The sequence below is a fragment of the Trichechus manatus genome, unplaced genomic scaffold (assembly GCF_000243295.1).
Source record: "Trichechus manatus latirostris isolate Lorelei unplaced genomic scaffold, TriManLat1.0 scaffold00133, whole genome shotgun sequence".
NCBI classification, from domain to species: Eukaryota; Metazoa; Chordata; class Mammalia; order Sirenia; family Trichechidae; genus Trichechus; species Trichechus manatus.
In genome coordinates, this window is record NW_004444069.1 from 3,058,862 (window position 1) to 3,078,873 (window position 20,012).

Consider the following 20,012-nt stretch of genomic DNA (forward strand, 5'->3'; position numbering starts at 1 on the left):
GAAGGACGTCATGCTTGGCAAAGTAGAGGGTCAGCGAAAAAGAGGAAGACCCTCAACGAGATGGATTGACACAGTGGCTGCAACAATTGGCTCAAGCATAACAAGGATTGTGAGGATGGTGCAGAACTAGGCAGTGTTTCGTTCTGTTGTACATGGGGTCGCTATGAGTCAGAACTGACTCGATGGCACCTAACAATAAAAACAAGTTAACAAGTTAGTTTTTATATATTGTCCTTACACCCTGTGACCTCGCTATCTCCATTTACAAGTTCTAGTAGTTTTGTAGATTCTTTGTTGTTGTTGTTGTTATGTTGCTAGGTGCTGTGAAGTCAGCTCCGACTCATAGCGACTCCATGTACAACCGAATGAAATACTGCCCGGTCCTGCACCATCCTCAGAATCATTGCCATGGTTGAGCCCATTGTTGCAGCCACTGTGCCAGTCCATCTCATTGAGGGTCTTCGTCTTTTTTGCTGACCCTCTACTTTACAAAGCATGATGTCCTCCAGGGAGTGTTCCTTCCTGATAACATGTCTAAAGTACATGAGATGAAATCTTGCCATTTTTTCTTCTAAGGAGTAGTCTGGCTCTACTTCTTCCAAGACAGATTTGTTCATTCTTCTGGCAGTCCATAATATATTCAATATTGTTCACCAATACCATAATTTAAAGGTGTCAATTCTTCTTTAGTCTCTCTTATTTACTGTCCAGCTTTTGCATGCATATGAGGTGATAGAAAATAACCATTGCTTGGGTCAGGTGCACTTTAGTCCTTAAAGCGACATCTTTGCTTTTTAACACTTCAAAGAGGTCTTCTGTGAACTAGCAAATGTTAAATGAAATAAATGAATGTGGTGCTATGTACAGAGTGTATTCGTTTGTTAAAACTCATTGAACTGTTCACTTCAAATGGGTGCATTTTATTGTACGTAAATTATACTTCAATGAAGCTGATTAAAAAGAAAGCTTTAACCTAGTGATCTACTGTGTGCCAGGAATCTACATATATTACCTCATTGAGTAAAATCATGTTATCCCATATTTCAGGTGAGGAAACTAAGGCACAAAGATATCAAAGGACTTGCCACACTCACAGCCAAAGGGAGATGGAGTAACTTTTTTCTATTCTAGAAGACATGCTTTTTATGAAGAGCAGAAATCCATCTCCCAAACCAGGCAGATTCAGATCTTGTCATAAAGTAACAAGTAGGACACAGACTTCTTCAGTGTCTTTCAAACTTCTATGGTGGCTGTCATCTAGGAAACTTGCTATTGAGTCCTTACTAGGGTTGTTGTTGTTAGGTGCTCTTGAATCTCTTCCAACTCATAGTGACCCCATGTGACAGAGTAGAACTGCCTCATGGGATTTTCTTGGCTGTAAACTTTACGGGAGTAGATTGCCAGGTCTTTCTCCCACAGAGCCACTGTGTTCAAACCACCAACCTTTCGGTTAGCAGCTGAACACTTAACCTGTAATTTGTATATTTTCCCCAATACATGTTCCCTTACCTTTATGTTTTTTTTCGTTCTCCTATATTTTTTGGTTTGCAATTGGCTGCTAACCTAAAGATTGGCAGTTTAAACTCACCCAGCGGCTCTGTGGAAGAAAAGACCTGGCTATCTGCTTCTGTAAAGATTACATCCAAGAAAACCCTATGGTTCTACTGTGTCACGCTTGGGGTCACCATGAGTTGGGAGCCAACTTGAAGGCAGCTAACAACAATAACAACATACTTTTTAGCATGTGTTCTAGTATGACAATCAGTTGGTTATAGGTTTCCACAGGGCTATGAATGATTCTTATATTAGTCAGGATCCAGTCAGGAGACAGAATCTGTACTGATTATTTGAGTAGGGGAAATGTAATATAGAGAATTGTTAACTAATAGGAGGTACTTAACTACTGTTGTTGTTGTTAGGTGCCATCGAGTTGGTTCCAACTCATTGCAACCCTATGTACAACAGAACGAAACACTGCCCTGTCCTGTGCCATCCTCACAATCGTTGCTATGTTTGAGTCCATTGTTGCAGCCACTGTGCCAATCCATCTCGTTGAAGGTCTTGTTTTCGCTGACCCTTTACCAAGCATGATGTCCTCCAGGGACTGGTCCCTCCTGATAACATGTCCAAAGTATGTGAGATGAATCCTCACTTCTAATGAGCATTCTGGCTGTACTTCTTCCAAGACAGATTTGTTTGTTCTTCTGGCAGTCCATGGTATAGTCAATATTCTTCACCAACATCATAATTCAAAGACATCAATTCTTCTCTGATCTTCCTTATCCATTGTCCAGCTTTCACATGCGTATGAGTGAATTGAAAATACTATGGCTTGGGTCAGGCACACCTTAGTCCTCAAAGTGACATTTTTCCTTTTCAACATTTTAAAGAGATCTTTTGCAGCAGATTTGCTCAATGCAGTATGTTCTTCGACTTCTCGATTGCTGCTTCCATGGGCGTTGATTGTTGATCAAAGAAAAATGAAACCCTTGAGAGCTTCAATATTTTCTCCATTTATCATGATGTTGCTTATTGGTCCAGTTGTGAGGATTTTTGTTTTCTTTATGTTGAGTGTAATCCACACTGAAGGCTGTAGTCTTTGACCTTCATCAGTAAGTGCTTTAAGTCGTCTTCGCTTTTAGCAAGCAAAGTTGTGTCATCTACATATCACAGGTTGTTAATGAGTCTTCCTCTAATTCTGATGCTGCATTCTTCTTCATATAATCCAGCTTCTCAGATTATTTGCTCATCATAAAAACTGAATAAGCATGGTGAAAGGATATAACTCTGACACACACTTTTCCTGATGTAAAAGGCCCAATTATTTTCTCCTTTGAATATTTTGTTGATGCTATGTGTTTTCACTAATGAAGGCATGCTGACTAAAGAACCAATCTAGACTTTTTGTTATGAGTTATGGATTTTGATACCATTATCTAGGATCACATATGTCCCAGTGGACCCTAGACGTCTTAAATTCTGCCGATATGAGTCAATGATAAAGTAGTTTTTAAAAATTTTATTTCTTGAAAATTTGTAAAACATGGGGTTAAACATGAAGGCACCTGGCAATGACTGTACATACACTTTATTCTAGTCTCCTTCTACTTAGGCTTTTTATTATTTTTCATGAAGCTTTTCAAAATATGGTATAATGCATTCTTCCTTACTGCAAAAGCAGTTCTTACAGCCCAAATAAATAAATAAAGCCAATAAATAAATAAAGTCAAGGGATTTTTTTATCTCAGGAAAATTACCACTGCAATGTATTTTTCATTACTGCAAAAGCGTACTTAGAGGCAAAATAAATAAAACTAAAGGAATTTGAATCTCAGGAAAATTACCACTACTATGTATTCTTCATTAGAGCAAAGCAGTATTAACAGCTAAGAAGCAGAAACAGCTGCCCTGGAATACTGCAGAACTGCTCACAGTAGTACATTCCACAGGCTACATGTGGAAACAATGATTGGGCCCTAAGATTGAATGCAGGGTAAGAATAATTTATAGGAGTTCCAGTCTTTTGAAAAGTACCACTCAATGCATTATTCCTTATTGGAAAGGCATTATTTACTGTTCAGAAGCTAGAAAAGCAGGGGGCCAGTAACACCTGGAAACAATGAATGGCATAAAGGAGAAAATGACCAGTATGACTGAATGAAGACTGGCAATAGCTTATTCTTGCCTTAAGTAGATTCTCATGAGAACATAGTAAAAGGGAAACAGTGAGGAGGCTTATCTTACAGAAATAAAGGCAAACCTATCAAAACTTAACAAAATTTTAGAAAAGTCACACATCCAGGAGGCATCACCTAAGACAATGCTCAGTCTACACAAAAAATGAGGCTCCCACTCAGGATTTTTGAGTTTCACATGTTTCAAAAGGCAACCACCTTGAGGCTAAATGTGTTAAAATCAGGCTACCCCTTTTCCAAAGAACTCCAGAGGCATAAAAAGTGGGTGGGATAACGTATGTCCCATGGGTCTTGAAAAGGTTAATATTTTATATTTTACTTTAGTAATCGATTTTATATTTTAACAGTATGCCCCAAAGTAGCATTTCACTAATTAAAAAAATTAGCTGTGAAGTATTTATATTCTTTTTCATACTAAGTTTTCAAAATCCAGGGTGTATTTTCCACGTACAGCCCGTCTCAGTTTGGATTAGCCCATGTCCAGTGATCAATAGTGACATGCAGCTGTTGTATGTTCTAGATACTGATATCACATGAGTCTGCCAAACACAACATGTCACCTTGAGCCAAAGGACACCTCACTGCCAAGCCATTGGCTGCCCTCTACATCCACGGTGGCTGACCTCAGGCCCCAAGTATGGAAGAAGATACTACCTCAAGTAAACACTGCCTTTGAGAGCAGGATTCACTGTCCCATTGGTCCAGGTCAGAGGTGAAGAGCTTGTGTCTTGCCTTGGTGTATGGGGAGGTTTGTATTTGTTTAGGGTAATATAGGGGATTCTTCACCTGCCTATCAGTTTGTCGTACTCTTTTGGCTTGCGTGTTGCTATGATGCTAGAAGCTATGCCGCCAGCATTTCAAATACCAGCAGGGTTGCCCATGGTGGACGGGTTTCATCAGAGCTTCCAGACTAAGACAGACTAGGAAGAAAGGCCTGGCAATCTACTTCCAAAAATTAGCCAGTGAAAGCCCTATGGATCACAACAGAATACTGTCTGATACAGTGCTATAAGATGAGCCCCCTCGCTTGGAATGCACTCAAAATACACAGTGGCCACAGCAGTGGACTCAGACAATTGTGAAGAGGGCACAGGACTGGGCAACGTTTTGTCCTGTTATACGTGGGGTCACCGTGAGTCAGAGCCAACTCAACAACAGCTAACAACAACAACAATGGGATTCTCGGAGGGGCTGAATTTACCTCAGCCTCTCGACCCAGGCTCTCTGTTACTTCCATCCCCATCCAGAAAGTGACTCCCACCAAAGACAGTATATCTTTCAACTCCATGGAATAGTCCAGCCAGAGAAATTGGCTTCGCCTCTAACAATTTGGCTTCTAGGAGCTCCCAGAAGAAGGACGGGGTCCTCCCAGGTCTTTCATCTGAGCTCCTTCAGAAGGTCCATCCTCCTCCATCTGTCTTCAAGAGATGGGTCCAACGACAGGAAGAGGAACAGGTCACTTGGGGTGACTTCAGAGTTTGTCATGATGAATTAAACTCCTCCAAAATAGTTGTTGTTCTTTATTCCCCTGAGTCTAAGTAACAAAAATGTCTATGGTCTATACAATCTCAGATATTTTGTACACAAAAACAGATCTTTCAACCAAAGGATTTTTTTAAAGTTTGTTTTTTATGAGAGTTCTGCACAAGGGTTTTATCTGTAAGGGACCAAAGCTAAGGGGGAGAAAAAAGCCCAGGCTCTCTTAGCAGCCGGCCCCAGCATCTGCTAGAGCCACAGAATGCAATTATATTACTCCCAAACGAGGAGTAAAAATATCTTGTTTCCAATACTTTTGGTTTTAAGACTCATACTTAATGTCCTCTGGGTATTTCGACAGTACCAGATCTGTGTGTTATATACTTAATTAGGGATGTGTGAATGTCATATTAATGACTTCTAACCAACACGTTTACAGTGGAAACAAATTTTCCCAGAATTCCCCACTCACTGTACTTTGCAAAAAAATAATTGGCCTTAATTTTGAAATTAAAATGAATAAATAACCATGCCAAGTCTTCCCCAGTGGCTCTCTCCAGGTCACCCCATGCAGAAAGCTTGTGGGTCTCCTCTTGGATAAGTTCCCCAACCCTGAACCCAATAGCATGATGCCCATGTCCAACCATTCCTATCCCTGTCCACTCAGGAACATTCTGAGCATCCAGCTGGCTGGGCCAAGACCCTGCACAGGATGTTCTGGGTCCCCACCCCCACAGCAAAATCAATATTCCAAATCGTGCTTTCCAAATGACCAGCTCTTAGGTTATAAGCAGCTAGCATAAAGAATAATGATTTATATATTTATTTGTATAGGTTGTAGCAGAGCTCTACTCTGACAATTTATGAGGGTGGTGAAGCTCTCCAAGGGTGTCTGGAGGACTTTCCACAAAATGGTAAATAGCAATTCAGGATGAATTCCTAACAGCCTAAACTTCTGAATTAAAGCCTGGCACAGTTGGCTGTCTGTTATTTAGATGTGTTAAAAGAGTCCTCATGATGCTCCAAGTACCAATCCACAAAGAAACTTTGAGCAGCCATAGAAGCATTCAGAGACAGACTAAGTGAAAAGGCAATTCATCCATTCCTTCATTTATTTATCCACTAATCGGTTCAACACTTCTATAAATTATTGAGCACCTACTATATGGTAGGCACTATGCCAGGCCCTAATACAAAGATGTATGAGAAATGGTCCTTACCCTCAAATACAGCTAGGAAGACAAACAGGGCTGTAGGATCCAGGGCTATTGAGTCAACTGCAAAACAGACAATGAGTATTGAATTAGCAGCGTGAACAATGTCTTCAAGATCACAGAGGAGAGGAGCAGGGAGGGATTCTCTGAGGAGTGAACATTTACCCTGGGTCTTGAAGAATGAGTAATTTTCCAGGCAGACAGGTAGGTGGTAAAGGCATTAGGCAAGGGAAACGGCATGTGCAAAAGCAGGAAAATGGGAAAAGCGAATGTGTTCAGGAAACTGAATAATCTAAAGTGGGTGGAGTCTGAAGAATGGGGACAGCGCTGATTCGGTGGTAGAATTCTCACCTTCTGTGCAAGAGACCCAGGTTCGATTCCCGGCCAGTGCCTCTCATGTGCAGCCACCACATGTCTGTCAGTGAAGGCTTGTATGTTGCTATGATGCTGAACAAATTTCAGTGGAGCTTCCAGACTAAGACAGACTAGGAAGAAAGGCCTGGTGATCTACTTCTGAAAATCAGCCAACGAAAATCCTATGGATCACAATGGTCTGATCCACAACTGATCATGGGGATGGCGCAGGACCAGGCAGCGTTTCATTCCATTGTGTTTTGTTCCATTGTGCATGAGGTCTCTGTGAGTTGAAGACCAACTTAACGGCAGCTAACCACTTAAAAACAACAACAACAACAACGCAGCCTGAAAGGCATGGAGAAGAATGGCAGAACTCAAAGCTGGAAAGGTAAGGAGGCCCCAAACTGGAGGGATTAAAATGCCAGGCGAATGGAGTTTTATCCAGAAGAGCCAGGGGAGCCATTAAAGACTTTTAAGCAGAAGGAAGATGCAAAAAGAGTTGTGCTTTAGCAGCATTGCTTTGATGGCAGCATGGTGGAGAGTGCGAATACTGACTGGAGACTCTGATTACAGCTCAGGAAAGGGACGATGAGACCCTGAACTATGAGAGTGGGAAAGGGAAAAAATGGAACCACGCTGAATTTTTTTTTTCAAAAGTGAAATAAATGGGGCTTGAAAACCAATTGGCTGGAGAAAATGAGGAGGAAGGAGGCGGCAAGGACGCCTCTGAAGCAGAGGTCACAAACTGGCCACCCAGGGGCTGAGTCTAGCCAGAGATGTGCTTACTTGGTCCACACAGTATTTTTTCCATTTGAATTATCTGCCAACGTTTGAAGATTGAAAGGTGAGGAGTTCCAGCTTCTCTTGGAAAATGAGATGGTCTGGCAAGTCTAGGCCCATGCTCCTGCAGAGCAGCCGCTGGCTGGAGCTGAGAAGCAGCTGCCCCCTTCAGATGGGCGTGAGTTCTCCAGATGGCCGCAACCTCCACCTGGCTGGCTGTCTTCACTGGCAAGACCTGTCTGGACTGTAGGCACTTGACTTCGGGGCTCCTACTCTGGCAGTAGCAACTGGGAAGATAGTGAGGCCATGAACTAACACAGGTTACTCAGAAAAAAATACGTTAGATCAATAGATTCTAAAAGACAAGTATGTTAACCAGAATACTCATTTCCTCTTAATACATTGACATTTGCTGATGAAGCTGGACCCAAGATTGCCCCAACATGTACCTCAGCATTGTAACACTCATTAATTTGTTATCTCTTAGCTCTAACTTAACCCTTCTTTGTCCTGCTTTGTGATACTGAAGCGGGACCCTGTAAGCATTTCTCCTTTGCCAGCTTGGCAGAATGTTAAACTTCGTCAACAGAGAGCAATGAAGTGATCCTACAAGATAATAGTGGCAAGAAGACCATCCTTTCCAGTTTCTGTCCTCTGTCATTATTATCATTATCATTGCTACTCAGAGTACGAGCCCAGTGGCCATACAGATGAGTGCCAGCTGTGCCCTCAGGACACAGTCCTTCCATGGGCAGGCTGCTTCAGACCAGCTCTGGTCCACCCACACCCTAAGACAATGACAGGCTGTGTCCACAGACCAGCTCTGGCCTCATGACACCTCTAGCAATAGCAAGTCACCTCTACAAATCCGCTCCAGCTCATGCTCCCAGCAGGCAGCTTATTCCCACAGCAGCTATGTCCTCTTCAAAGAGGTCTGAATCTCAGTCTATGGAGGCAGGGGGCACTTCTAGTTCTTAGTTTATTCGTTACCCACCCTTCCTCAGCCTAGAGGGAGTAGCTGCTCTTTTGTACCTGATACTTCTAGAACACTTAAAATCCTCTTTTATCCCTATTAGTAGTAGATGAAGATCAAAGACTACAGCCTTCAGTATGGATTACACCTCAACATAAAGAAAACAAAAATCCTCACATCTGGAGGATTTTTAAACAACATCATGATAAACAGAGAAAATGTTGAAGTTGTCAAGGACTTCATTTTACTTGGATCCACAATCAACACCCAAGGAAGCAGCAGTCAAGAGATCAAATGATGTATTGCATTGGGCAAATCTGCTGCAAAAGACATCTTTAAAATGTTGAAAAGCAAAGATGTCACTTTGAGGACTAATGTGCACCTGACCAAGCCATGGTATTTTCAATCGCCTCATATGCATGCAAAAGCTGGACAATGAATAAGGAAGACTGAAGAAGAACTGATGCCTTCGAATTATGATGTTGGTGAAGAGTCTTGAATATACCATGGACTGCCAGAAGAACTAGCAAATCTGTCTTGGAAGAAAGAAGCACAGCCAGCGTGCTCCTTAGAAGCGAGGATGACAAGACATCATCTCACGTACTTTGGACGTGTTTTCAGGAGGGACTAGTCCCAGAAATGGACATCATGCTTGGTAAAGTAGAGGGTCAGTGAGAAAGAGGAAGACCCTCAAAGAGATGGATTAACACAGTAGCTGTAACAATGGGCTCAAGCAGCAATGATTGTGAGGATGGCACAGGACTGGGCAGTGTTTTGTTCTGTTGTACACATGGTTGCTATGAGTTGGAACTGACTCAATGGCACTTAACAGCAACAACATTACTAAAGTTAATTTCTTCAAATTCATTTCTTAGTTCTTTGTACTTTTAAAAAATGTGACTGCTGGAAAATTTAAAATTACACTCACAGCTGGCATTTGTAGCTCACGCCATCTTTCTGTTGGATGGCTCTGTTGGTTCACGGATTGGCAGATCTGAAAGAGGAGCAGTTAGCAGGACATTTCCATGGCACCTTTCACATAAAGTGTCGAGCCTTAATGGCATCTATACCTTTGTCTGTCCACTGCCCTCCCCTCTCCATACCTGTATAAGGGGGTGCTCAGGTGGGGCTCTTTCTTCTTGCATCCTTTTTGTTGTTGTTGTTGTACTTTAAGTGAAAGTTTACAATTCAAGTTAATCTCTCCTACAAAAATTTATACATATGTTGTTATGTGACCCTAGTTGCTATTCCTATACTGTGACAGCACATTTCTCCTTTCCACCCTGGATTTCTTGTGTCCATTCAACCAGCTCCTGACCCTCTCTGCCTTCTTATCTCACTTCTGGACAGGAGCTGCCCATTTAGTCTCATATATCTCCTTGAGCTAAGAAGCTAAGATACTTTTCACGAGTATCATTTTATGTCGCATAGTCCAGTCTATGCCTGAAGAGTTGGCCTCGGGAATGGTTTTAGTTTTGGACTAACAGAGAGTCCGGGGGCCATGTCTTCCGGGGTCCCTCCAGTCTCAATCAAACCATTAAGTCTGGTCTTTTTACTAGAATTTGAATTCTACACCCTGCTTTTCTCCTGCTCCGTCAGGGACTCTGTTGTGTTCCCTGACAGGGCAGTCATTGGTGGTAGATGGGCACCGTCTAGTTCTTCTGGTCTCAGGCTGATGAAGTCTCTGGTTTATGTGGCCCTTTCTATCTCTTGGGCTACTACTTTCCTTGTGTCTTTGGTGTTCTTCATTTTCCTTTGCTCCAGGTGGGTTGGGAGCAATTGATGCATCTTAGGTGGCCATTCACTAGCTTTTAAGACCCCAGATGCCACTCAACAAAGTGGGATCTGCTTGCATCCTTTAGAAGAGAACTTTGCCTTCATTTGTTCAACCCTCCACTGTGTCAACAATCGTCTTCAGATACAAGACACAGCCTGGGCATTGCAGTGTTGTGGAGACTGATCCTCGGACCATCCCTCAGCCCTGCAAAACCAGCAAGGGAGAACCATCACCGTATAAACATGTAGCAGAAAGCACTGTGTGTTAGAAGTCTAGAATGGTGTGGTGTCTTAGTTTGCTAGCACTGCTGTAACAGAAATACCACCAGTGAGTGGCTTTAAAGAACAGAAATTTAAAGTTTAGGATGGTAAAAGTCCAAATTCAGGGCATGGCTTTAGGGGAAGGTCCTTCTGTGTCTATTTCAGTTTCTGTAGCCCTGGGGTTCCTTGTCAATCCCTATGTGGCATCTGTCTTCTTCATTTGTGCTTGCTTGTCTCTGTGTCATTAGACACAGATTAACCTACCCCCCTCCTCCTCACAAAAAACAACACCAAACCCGTTGCTGTCGAGTTAATTCCAACTCATAGTGACCCTGTAGGACAGAATAGAACTGCCGTATAGGATTTCCAAGGCTGTGGTCTTTACAGAAGCAGACTGGCACATCTCCCATGGAGAAACATGTGGGTTTGAACTGCTGACATTTCAGTTAGCAGCCTAGCTCTTAACCACTTTGCCACCGGCGCTCCTTAAAGACACAGATTACTGTTACGTTTATATCTCAAAAGTGGTTAGATTTGAGACACAGCGTACACTATATGGCCTTTTAACATAACAAAGAAAACTCTGTTTTCAAGTGAGATTATATCCCAAAGGAGGAATTAGGTAGGGGTATGTAGGAGTTAGGATTCCAACACATATTTTGGTGGAACACAAGTCAATCCATAACATGTGGCCATTGCTGAGAAGGTTCCAGAGGCTCCAGTTTGCTCTGAGGTCAGATGACAGAGAAGACAGCCCAGAGGTGGGCGATGGACAGGGCCTGACAGGTGGACAGAGTTAGAGCGCGTGTGCTGAGGTGGGAAGGGGCTAGAGGAGCCGTCTCACCAACAGTAGGGAGGTGGCCTCTGCAGTGACCTCTGGACCTGGCTGGCCCACAGCTGACTCATCCCTGAGATGAGCATTGTAGTTTTCCTCCAGAGCTCATCAGCCTGGGGGCGGAGAGGCCCAGCTTGACTGGCAAGTGTATGGTGAGTGACTGCGTCCCTCTGATCTGTGGACATGACCAGCACGTGGTGGTGTGCAAGGGGTCAGCAGTGCCAAGAGCAGGAATTGTGCTGCCCGCTTGCCCTTCCTGATGTGGCCTGACTAGTGCCTGGGGTAGGACCCACCTGCCTTCCTGGTCTGCAAGATGAAACCTGCTGCCAAGCAGCCCACAGAGTGATCTGTGGGATTCCACTGCAGCTTGTTCTCTGAGCCTATGCCACACACAGACGTTGTACCTTGGCAGCAGTTTTTCTATTTGAACATCCAGAGGACAAACTAAACATTTAAAATCTGCAAGCTGGACACTCTTTGCTTTGGAGCCTGCAGTGAATTCCTTCATCTTGACAGTTGTGTTGTCCTTCTCAGTACTGATGCAGTATTTAGGATCCAGGAAGAGAGGGGCCTCAGGGAGCCAGGACACTGGAGAAAGGCTGCAGCTGTGAGAGTGCAGCCCTTTGGGTTCAGGATCTGTGTGTGTGTGTGTGTGTGTGTGTGTGTGTGTGTGGTGGGGGAGGGGGTGCATTTTTTTCATCCCAGCACCATACCCGCTGGATGTCCACAGTCAGTCCTTGCTTCAGCATTCTGAGTCTTCTGTGCTAGACCTGAGTTTGAGAGGTAGCAAGAGAGTAGCAAAGAATGCACAGGCCCTGTGAGTTAGGAGCTCTAGGTCCCAGTTTGGTTCAGCTACAAACACACTGACCTTGGGAAAGTAATTTTCTTCTCTGGGCCTCAGTTTCCTCCACTGTTAAAAGCAGATTAGATGAGAAGCTTAGCGGGCAGTGAGTCTAAGCCAATGGTGGTAGAACAATTTGGAGAAGGATGATGAGAATGTTTGCACAACTTGAAGAATGTGATCGATGTCAACTAGTACATGGAGAAATTGTTGAAATGGTGTATGACTGTATATTTTCACCAGAATTTAAAAATGAAAAGATAAGCTGGATCTCTGAGCTCTTGGTTAGCAGAGCTTAGGGAAGGAGTTTTCTAAGGAGAGGAACCAGAACATGAAGAACCCCACGGATGAGAGGGAGCAATGTGCTGATTGATGAACTTCTAGTTTCTTTAGCTGCAATCAGCAATAGGAACCTGACCACAGCCAACTCTATTTTTGCCTTAGGTTTCTGCTTTCCAGGCTCTTGGCAAAGTGTCCAGGCTTCTGGAAGGAGGTGGCTTGGGCTATGTTAGTTACCAGTCACTGGCTACCTCGTGCTAGTGGCCAATTTCCATGGTTGTGCAAGAACCTGATCTCCATGCTTGTGGCCTTCTTACCACATGGCATATGTGGTATTTCTTACTTTAACCTGCTCTACTTGCCAGGTTTGGGTGGTAGTCTCTTCCTTTTCCTTGAAGTCAAATTTAACATCTGGACACAGGGGTCAACTCCATGATGTCCAAGCACAGAAATGGCTGACATCAGAGGAGGGCTGTGAGCCTCTGGGCACTGGACTGATTCCATTCCAAGGAGCCGTCTAGGAACCTGGCTGTGGATAGAGGTGAGACCGAGGCCTCATCTCTGCATTTTCCTGAGAGTCAAGGGCAACAGCTCCGTGTTGTGTCATCACCAAGATCAAGGGACATGTGTACTAGCCCAACCTTAATTTAACCTACAATCCCTGCCAATTTCATGTTAACAGATCCGCTTGGAGCTGGAAGTAATGGGCCATATCATGCCTCAGAGCTGGAGCAATGACTTATGTTGATGTCACCCACTGGCTTTTTGTGGAAATTATTAATAAATCAGTAATTCTATCTGCAGTGATGTTGTTGTGTTTATAAATATTTAATTTACCTTCAGGCGCCCATATTTTCCCCATCTTTACCTTAAACTCTGCTGACATTGTTCTTCTTTCCGAAGAGATGCTCCTACAGATTGTTATCAGTAGTGGAAAAGGTTAACTTATTTCTCAGTTTCTCTCTCTTTTTGGAATATGACTTTATCTTTTCTTTTTAATCTTCGTGTGATTTGGCTCTGGGGGTTGGAAATCAAGCTGAGAGAATGTGACATCTCTTGTGAAAACGATGAAAGATTTGTCCAGCTTCAGAAGAAGACAGACCCAAATTTCCAATTACGACCTTGTCTAAGTGGAGACCTGTTGTTGGCATGTGTTTTTCCCTTCCTCAGATTAATGACATTTAGAATCTGAGATGGTGTCTGATGTTTTCCTCCCACAGAGAAATGTTTTTGTCCTTGCCACAGACATACCTTTTGAAACCCAAGGCTTTGATTGTTATTGTATGGCAGGTTGAATGGAAAGGATGTAAAAAATCAAAATAGAAACAGAGTCCAAATTGAGTGTTTGTCAGCAGAGCTGGAACACCAGCCCTGTGAAGGAGGATGGCAGCTGGGAAACAACAAAAACTTTCTTGCCTCTCAGGATCCAACGTGGGCTAATTGTTGCTATTATCTTTTTATTCTTCTGTTTCAGGAAATTGCAGCTTATTTAATAACATTTGAGAAACACGAAGAATGGCTAACCACATCCCCTAAGACAAGGTAATGTCCCAGATCTTGCAGTTTTTCAAATATGAACGGTCGATTGATTTCCATTGATTTCCTGTTTGGGCCAGCCGGTGCATGGGCAACAAGTTGAAAATGCCATGTTGTGCTTGATAGCTGGTGACACTGAGGTCTTTTTAATTGACCCAAGGCTGTGGCTTTGAATGGATTGGATGGATTAAAGGCAATGCCACTGCAATCATGCAAGTTTTAGCTTTGTGGTTTAACTCATGGAACTTTTAGCTTGGTGGTAGAACAGTGAATCCTTCAGCCAGGTGCTTGGGAGCTTGGCAGGCGGGAAGGTCAGTGGGTGTTTATCTTGGGAAGTGCCCACCTACCATCAGTATTTTCTAGAAACATTTTTTTTTTTTTTTTTAAAAGGGAAACTAGTGTAACTGCCCACTTCTGTCTCAATATGTTTTATAAACAGAAGGCCAAGTTATTCTTGATTGGTGGTAAGAAGATTGCCCCAATCAGAAACAATGGGTGAGCTTGCAGTTTGTTATGCAGTAAACATCCTTGAATCTACAAACTGCCACAAACAATTAACTTCTCTCACCACTTGGGAATAGAGGAAATAGGCTGAAATATAGCCAACTTGTGTTCTGCTGGTGTAACTGATGTTATTATTTCATTAAGAATCATGACGTTGGGATTTAGGGTTTATTTTAAAGGTAGCCTCTTCTTTACTCCCCAACTCTTACATTTTTATTTTTGGTATGTTACATTCTAGAGCCTTGGAAATATGTGGCCACTTTCTTCCAATTGATGTGACTTTTCTATGAGTGGTGACAGGGCCAGGTGTTTGTTAGTTTGAAGGGCATTAGTCAGCACGACTTACAGGATGCTTGGTCTGTGGGTTTGAATTGAAGAGGTGAAATGCCCAGTTTGTTTTGCTTTGGTCAGAAGCACCAAAGTCTTTGGGTTTGTTAAGTGGGACCAAGGAAAGGGGTAGAGGTGTTCCTCTGCCCCTTTGTCCATTAATTACCTTGTCCTGCTCATCATTTCTGAGCCATGGATGAAAGAGGGCCTTGTCCTCTAGAATGTTTACTCATTCTAGAAGGTGTTTTAAATATCACTTGGTTAGGCTTAGGTTTTTACTGGTTAACATCCTTTTGAGGAAACAAAATTTTCCATTTTGGAGGAGGTTGGAGAATACTGGGGAAAGGGAGATTAGTTACTGAGATTTCCATTCCCCATTTCTTCCTCTCAGAAAAAGGAAGGTTTTCTTCTCCTTTTTTGGAGACACCAAGGTTTTGGAGATACATAGTTTGGCTCTGATTTGTTTACCGTTTAGTCCAAGACCTGGAAGAGAACTCTCTACAGGATGTCCTCAACTCCTCAACCTTGTGGGGCCATGGTTTCCTTTGCTATCAAATTAAATTCTATGTCAGTCAGCTTTTGCTGTGATAATGCTATGTAGGAAACAATCCCAAAAATGTAGTGAGTTGTAACAACAAACTTTTATTTCCTGCTCACGGGTCTGTGGGTTCACTGTGGCTTTGGGTTGGTCTTAGGGCTGCTCTATGTGTCTTTTTGTTCTAGGACCCAGGCTGAAGGAGCCACCGCTATCTGGGGCACCTGGTTCTCATGGAGAAGGGAAGGGGCTTACAAATTCAAGGCAATCCTTAGAGGTGTAATTAAAACCCCTGCTTGGATGTGGCATCATATGTCACACCTGCTCACATTCCATCGGCCAAAGCAAGCCCCATGTGCAAGTCCATAGAGTGGTAGAGAGAGGGTTGGGAGTGGAGTGTGAATGGTAATACAATCTACCATTTGGTGAGTACAACCGTTTCACAAACTGTGGAAAGCCTGGTACACTTACCTCTACTTTCTTCCGAGGGCATCTTTTTCTAGGGCAGTGGTTCTCTAACTTGAGAGTGCATGAGAATTCCCTGGAGGGTGTGTTAAAACACAGATTGTTGGACCCTACCCCCAGAGTTTCGGATCCTGTAGGTCTGGGGTGGAGCCTGGGAATTTATTATTTTTAACAAGTTCCCAGATAGTGCAGTGCTCCTGGCCGGGGTCCTCACTTGAAGAACTACTTCTCTAGTTTGTTTGGGGAGAAGGAGGCTTGTCTGATTTTTGCTTTTCCGCTATTTCCTGACATCCAAGGATGGCTCTCATCTCAAGCAGCCTCCAGACTCTTTATGTGCACTTCAGTCCTTGGTGAAACACTCCTGAAATGGAATTGGAAGGAAAAGAGCTTCTCTGTAGCCAGAGAGTGAGATTCACTCTGATATGTACTGGGCCAGACACCTGATTTTTGATGTGCAGACACTTGCTTTACCTCTGCCACTCTTAGAGTACAGAACAGTAGAACATTTCAAGGTGGGAATTTTACCTCATGTTTCAGCTTTAGGAATTTGGGTGTCAGTTGAGAAGTGAACGTCACTCATGGTCATGCTTGACTTTTTGAAGTATAAATAGGACCAAGAACTGTCCCATCCTGAGGCACAAGGGGCCTGGGTGGCAGAAGAGAAGGAATGTGGGCTTCGGATATTGACAGATGTGAGTCTGAGCCCTGGATCTGTCACTAAGTAGGTTTGTGACTTTAAGAAGATCACTTTGTTGTTGTTGTTAGTTGCTGTTGAGTTGGCTCCGACATGTGGTGACCTTGTGTATAAACAGAACAGAATGTTGCCCTGTCCTGCACCATCTTCATGATTATTAGCATGTTTGAGTTGATTGTTGTGGCTATTGTGTACTTTGAGTGCCTTCAAACCTAGGGGGCTCATCTCCCAGCACTATACTGGACAACATTCTGTTGTGATCCATTGGGTTTTCATTGGCTGATTTTCAGAAGTAGATCACTGGGCCCTTCTTCCTAGTTTTGTCTTTGTCTAGAAGCTCCGATGAGACCTATCCACCATGGGTGACCCTTACTATTATTTGAAATACTGATGGCATAGCTTTCTGCATCCTAACAACACACAAGCCACCAGTGGGACAAACTGACCAACGGGTGGTGGCCCTTTAAAAGCCTCCACTCATTTCTTCATGTATACATGGAGTTGATGTTGACCCTATCCCCATTGTGTCATTGTGAGGATTAGATGATATTATGTTTGTGATCCTGCTTTGCATGTTTGAGGGTCTGTGTTAATGCATGGGGGTGTCACTCTTCCTCTTGTCTGTAAAGGGAGTGCCCAGGCCTGCTGGAGGCTTCCTCTTCAGGAAGCCAGAATGTCTGCAGGCTTTGGAAGGGTGAATTTCCTTCCTAAAGCAGAGGGTAAAGACAGAAGGTTTCCTTATTAGCATTATAATATCCACTCCCTTGTTTACACTTGAAAGCTTCTTGTCCCAGGAGGAGGAAAAGTTGCTGTTGTTGTTCAAGGACCTTCCTAAATTAGTTGTTGAGTTGAGTTTGGATCCCCCCCTACCAGTCTCTAGTATTGAAATTAATTGGTGCAGTTAACTGCTGAGTTCATACAAATCGGCCTCCTGGTATTAAGGCATTAATGACACCAATACACTGCTGAATGAGAAGGCAATACCACTGCTGTTTGCTGCTGCCGCCGCCACTGCTAATTTCATTTTAGAAAATTAATAAAAATGAATTGCACCACTGACATTTATAGAGTTTCCTAGTAGAATGATACATTGTTTGTGTGGCGGAATCCCTATTAAATTAATTGTTGTAATCAGTTCGCATATAGATGTTGGTATAGGAGCTGCAGAGGGACCCAGGGTTTGTCTCCATGGCTTTCTGATGGCTGGCGGTTATAAATATAGCCCTTGCTCGGACACTGCCCTAATTACAGGGAGGGCCCAGGGAGCCCAGGCTCACCTGTTTCATAATGAGGTGTGCTACAGGAGGCTCCCAGAGCTGGCAGCCTGGGGGGCCGCCAGTATCTCCACAGGTCTGAATACAGAATGTTCAAACAGCCCGTATTGTATCATCAGCAACTGGGCCCTTCTGGAAATGGCAGTTTGAAAAATCACCCTTCAGGAAGTCTTTATTTGGCACTTACTGTGTGCTCAGCACTATACTAATACCATTCTGAGGCCCTGGGGAGTTCTGTACTCCCTGCCCTCTCTGGGGGAAATCTGGAATTTTGGTATTAAGAGCCTCCCTCTGCCTAGAATGTACTTCTCTCTCCTCCTTCTGGCCTTTATGCAGATGTTACCTTCTCAGTGAGAGCTTCCCTGACTACACAATATACAATCGCACCCCTCCCATCCCTCTTTTCTTGTTTTAGGTTTCTCTAGAATACTTATCAAGGCCCTGGTGGTGCAACGGTTAAGCGCTCAGCTGCCAACTGAAAGGTTGGCAGTTTGAACCCACCCAGCGGCTCCGTAGGATAAAGGCCCGCTCCCATGAAGATTATAGCCAAGAAAACCCTATGGGGCAGTTCTACTCTGTCACATTGGATTGCTGAGTTCAAATCCACTGGATGGCACCCAACAACAGAAAACTTATCACCGTCTGATGTACTATGTATTTCATCTACTTATTCATTTATTTATTCATTATCTACCCCCCTTGCCCCACAAGAGTAAGTACCACTAGGAGAGGGATTTTTAATCTAGCTTGTTCGTGGAGTGTCCCAGCACCTAGAACAGCGCTGGGTGCAAAGTAGACCCTTAATAAATAACTTGCGAAATGAATAGGAGTGAGGTAGAAAATGTGATTTGTGTTGTGAAGAGAGAAAAAAGCCAGTAGCCATCAAGCCGATTCTGACTCATGGTGACCCCATGTGTGTCAGAGTAGAGCTGTGCTCCACAGAGTTTTCAAAACCTGATTTTTTGGAAGTAGATTGCCAGGCCTTTCTTCCAAGATACTTCTGGATAGACTTGAACCACCAACCTTTCAGTTAGCAGACAAGTGCATTAACCATTTGCACTACCCAAGTTAGACCTAGGTTTATCCGATTTTATTTTCTCTCGTGTTTCTATCCTCAAACCAAAAACAACCAAACCCGTTGCCATCGAGTGAATTCTGACTCATGGAGATCCCATGTGTTACAAAGTAGAACTGTGCTCCGTAGAGTTTTCTTGGCTGTAATCGTACAGAAGGAGATCAAAATATCTTTATTCCGAGGTGCCTTTGGGTGGACTTGAACCACCAACCTTTCATTTAGCAGCCCAGCATGTTAACTGTTTGCAACACCCAGGGACTCCATCTCTACCGCCAGGGCTGGTTAATTCACTTAGTGCAGGGGTGGGGGGTCTGAGGCCCTCCCCTGGGGCCAGGCTCTGTGCTATTAAACCCTTTCACCAGCTTTCCGAGTCCCTGGAAGGCAAAGTGGGTTTGTGTCCTGTCCCAGGCTACACAGCAAGTGAGCGTTAGATCTAGGATTTGAACCCAGGGCTACCTTACTGCACAGCCCATGGTCTAGGCTTTTCCGCTATACTTTCACTGCACATAGTAGGTGTGGGCATTCAAGGGTAGCACAGTAAATGATTCACCATTCTTCCCCATCTTCCATCTCTGTGAGTTCTGAACCAACCAGAGGCCCAGGAGCAGCAAAGCAAGCACGCCTAAAGCATTGCTTTGCTGGAAGCACAACTGCAGTGTGTCAGCCGAGTAGGCTTCCTGGGCTGCTCTCCTGAGCTGGACTTAGCCTTCCAGTCACAGGTGGTACTGGAGAACTGCACATCTCTTGTGGGAGAGGCCCCTTTTCCCATAGGGCAGGGAGCAGAAACATGCAGAATACTGACAGATGGGCTGCAGAATTCAGCAGTCCCAATAATTTATTTCTCCTCCCTTGGGAAACATGTTTGCACTACCCAGGATCTCCTCCCTGGAAACCGGGGACACGCCAAACTCAAGATTGAATTGAAACTCTCCCTTCCCAGGAATCCTGCTTATATACCAGTTAGAAGGAGGCTGGAAAATGCTATTAATTATTTAATTAATTAATGAGATTTATATAGATAGCACCTTCACACCAAAGCACTAAAGAATTTTCCTATAATGAACAGTAAATTCTTCTTGGGTCAATAAGCAGTAAAACAGCCAGGCAGAAGGAGG

General features: G+C 43.6%; 1 protein-coding gene across 1 annotated transcript in view; it reads left to right on the forward strand.

Annotated features, from left to right (window-relative positions):
• Positions 1 to 20,012, forward strand: part of CAMTA1 (calmodulin binding transcription activator 1) — a 1,148,791-nt gene that overhangs the window by 350,144 nt on the left and 778,635 nt on the right. Inside the window, exon 4 of the mRNA XM_023739374.1 lies at positions 13,962 to 14,029. Coding sequence (XP_023595142.1) covers positions 13,962 to 14,029 — 68 coding nt within the window. The remainder of the gene's footprint in view (positions 1 to 13,961; positions 14,030 to 20,012) is intronic.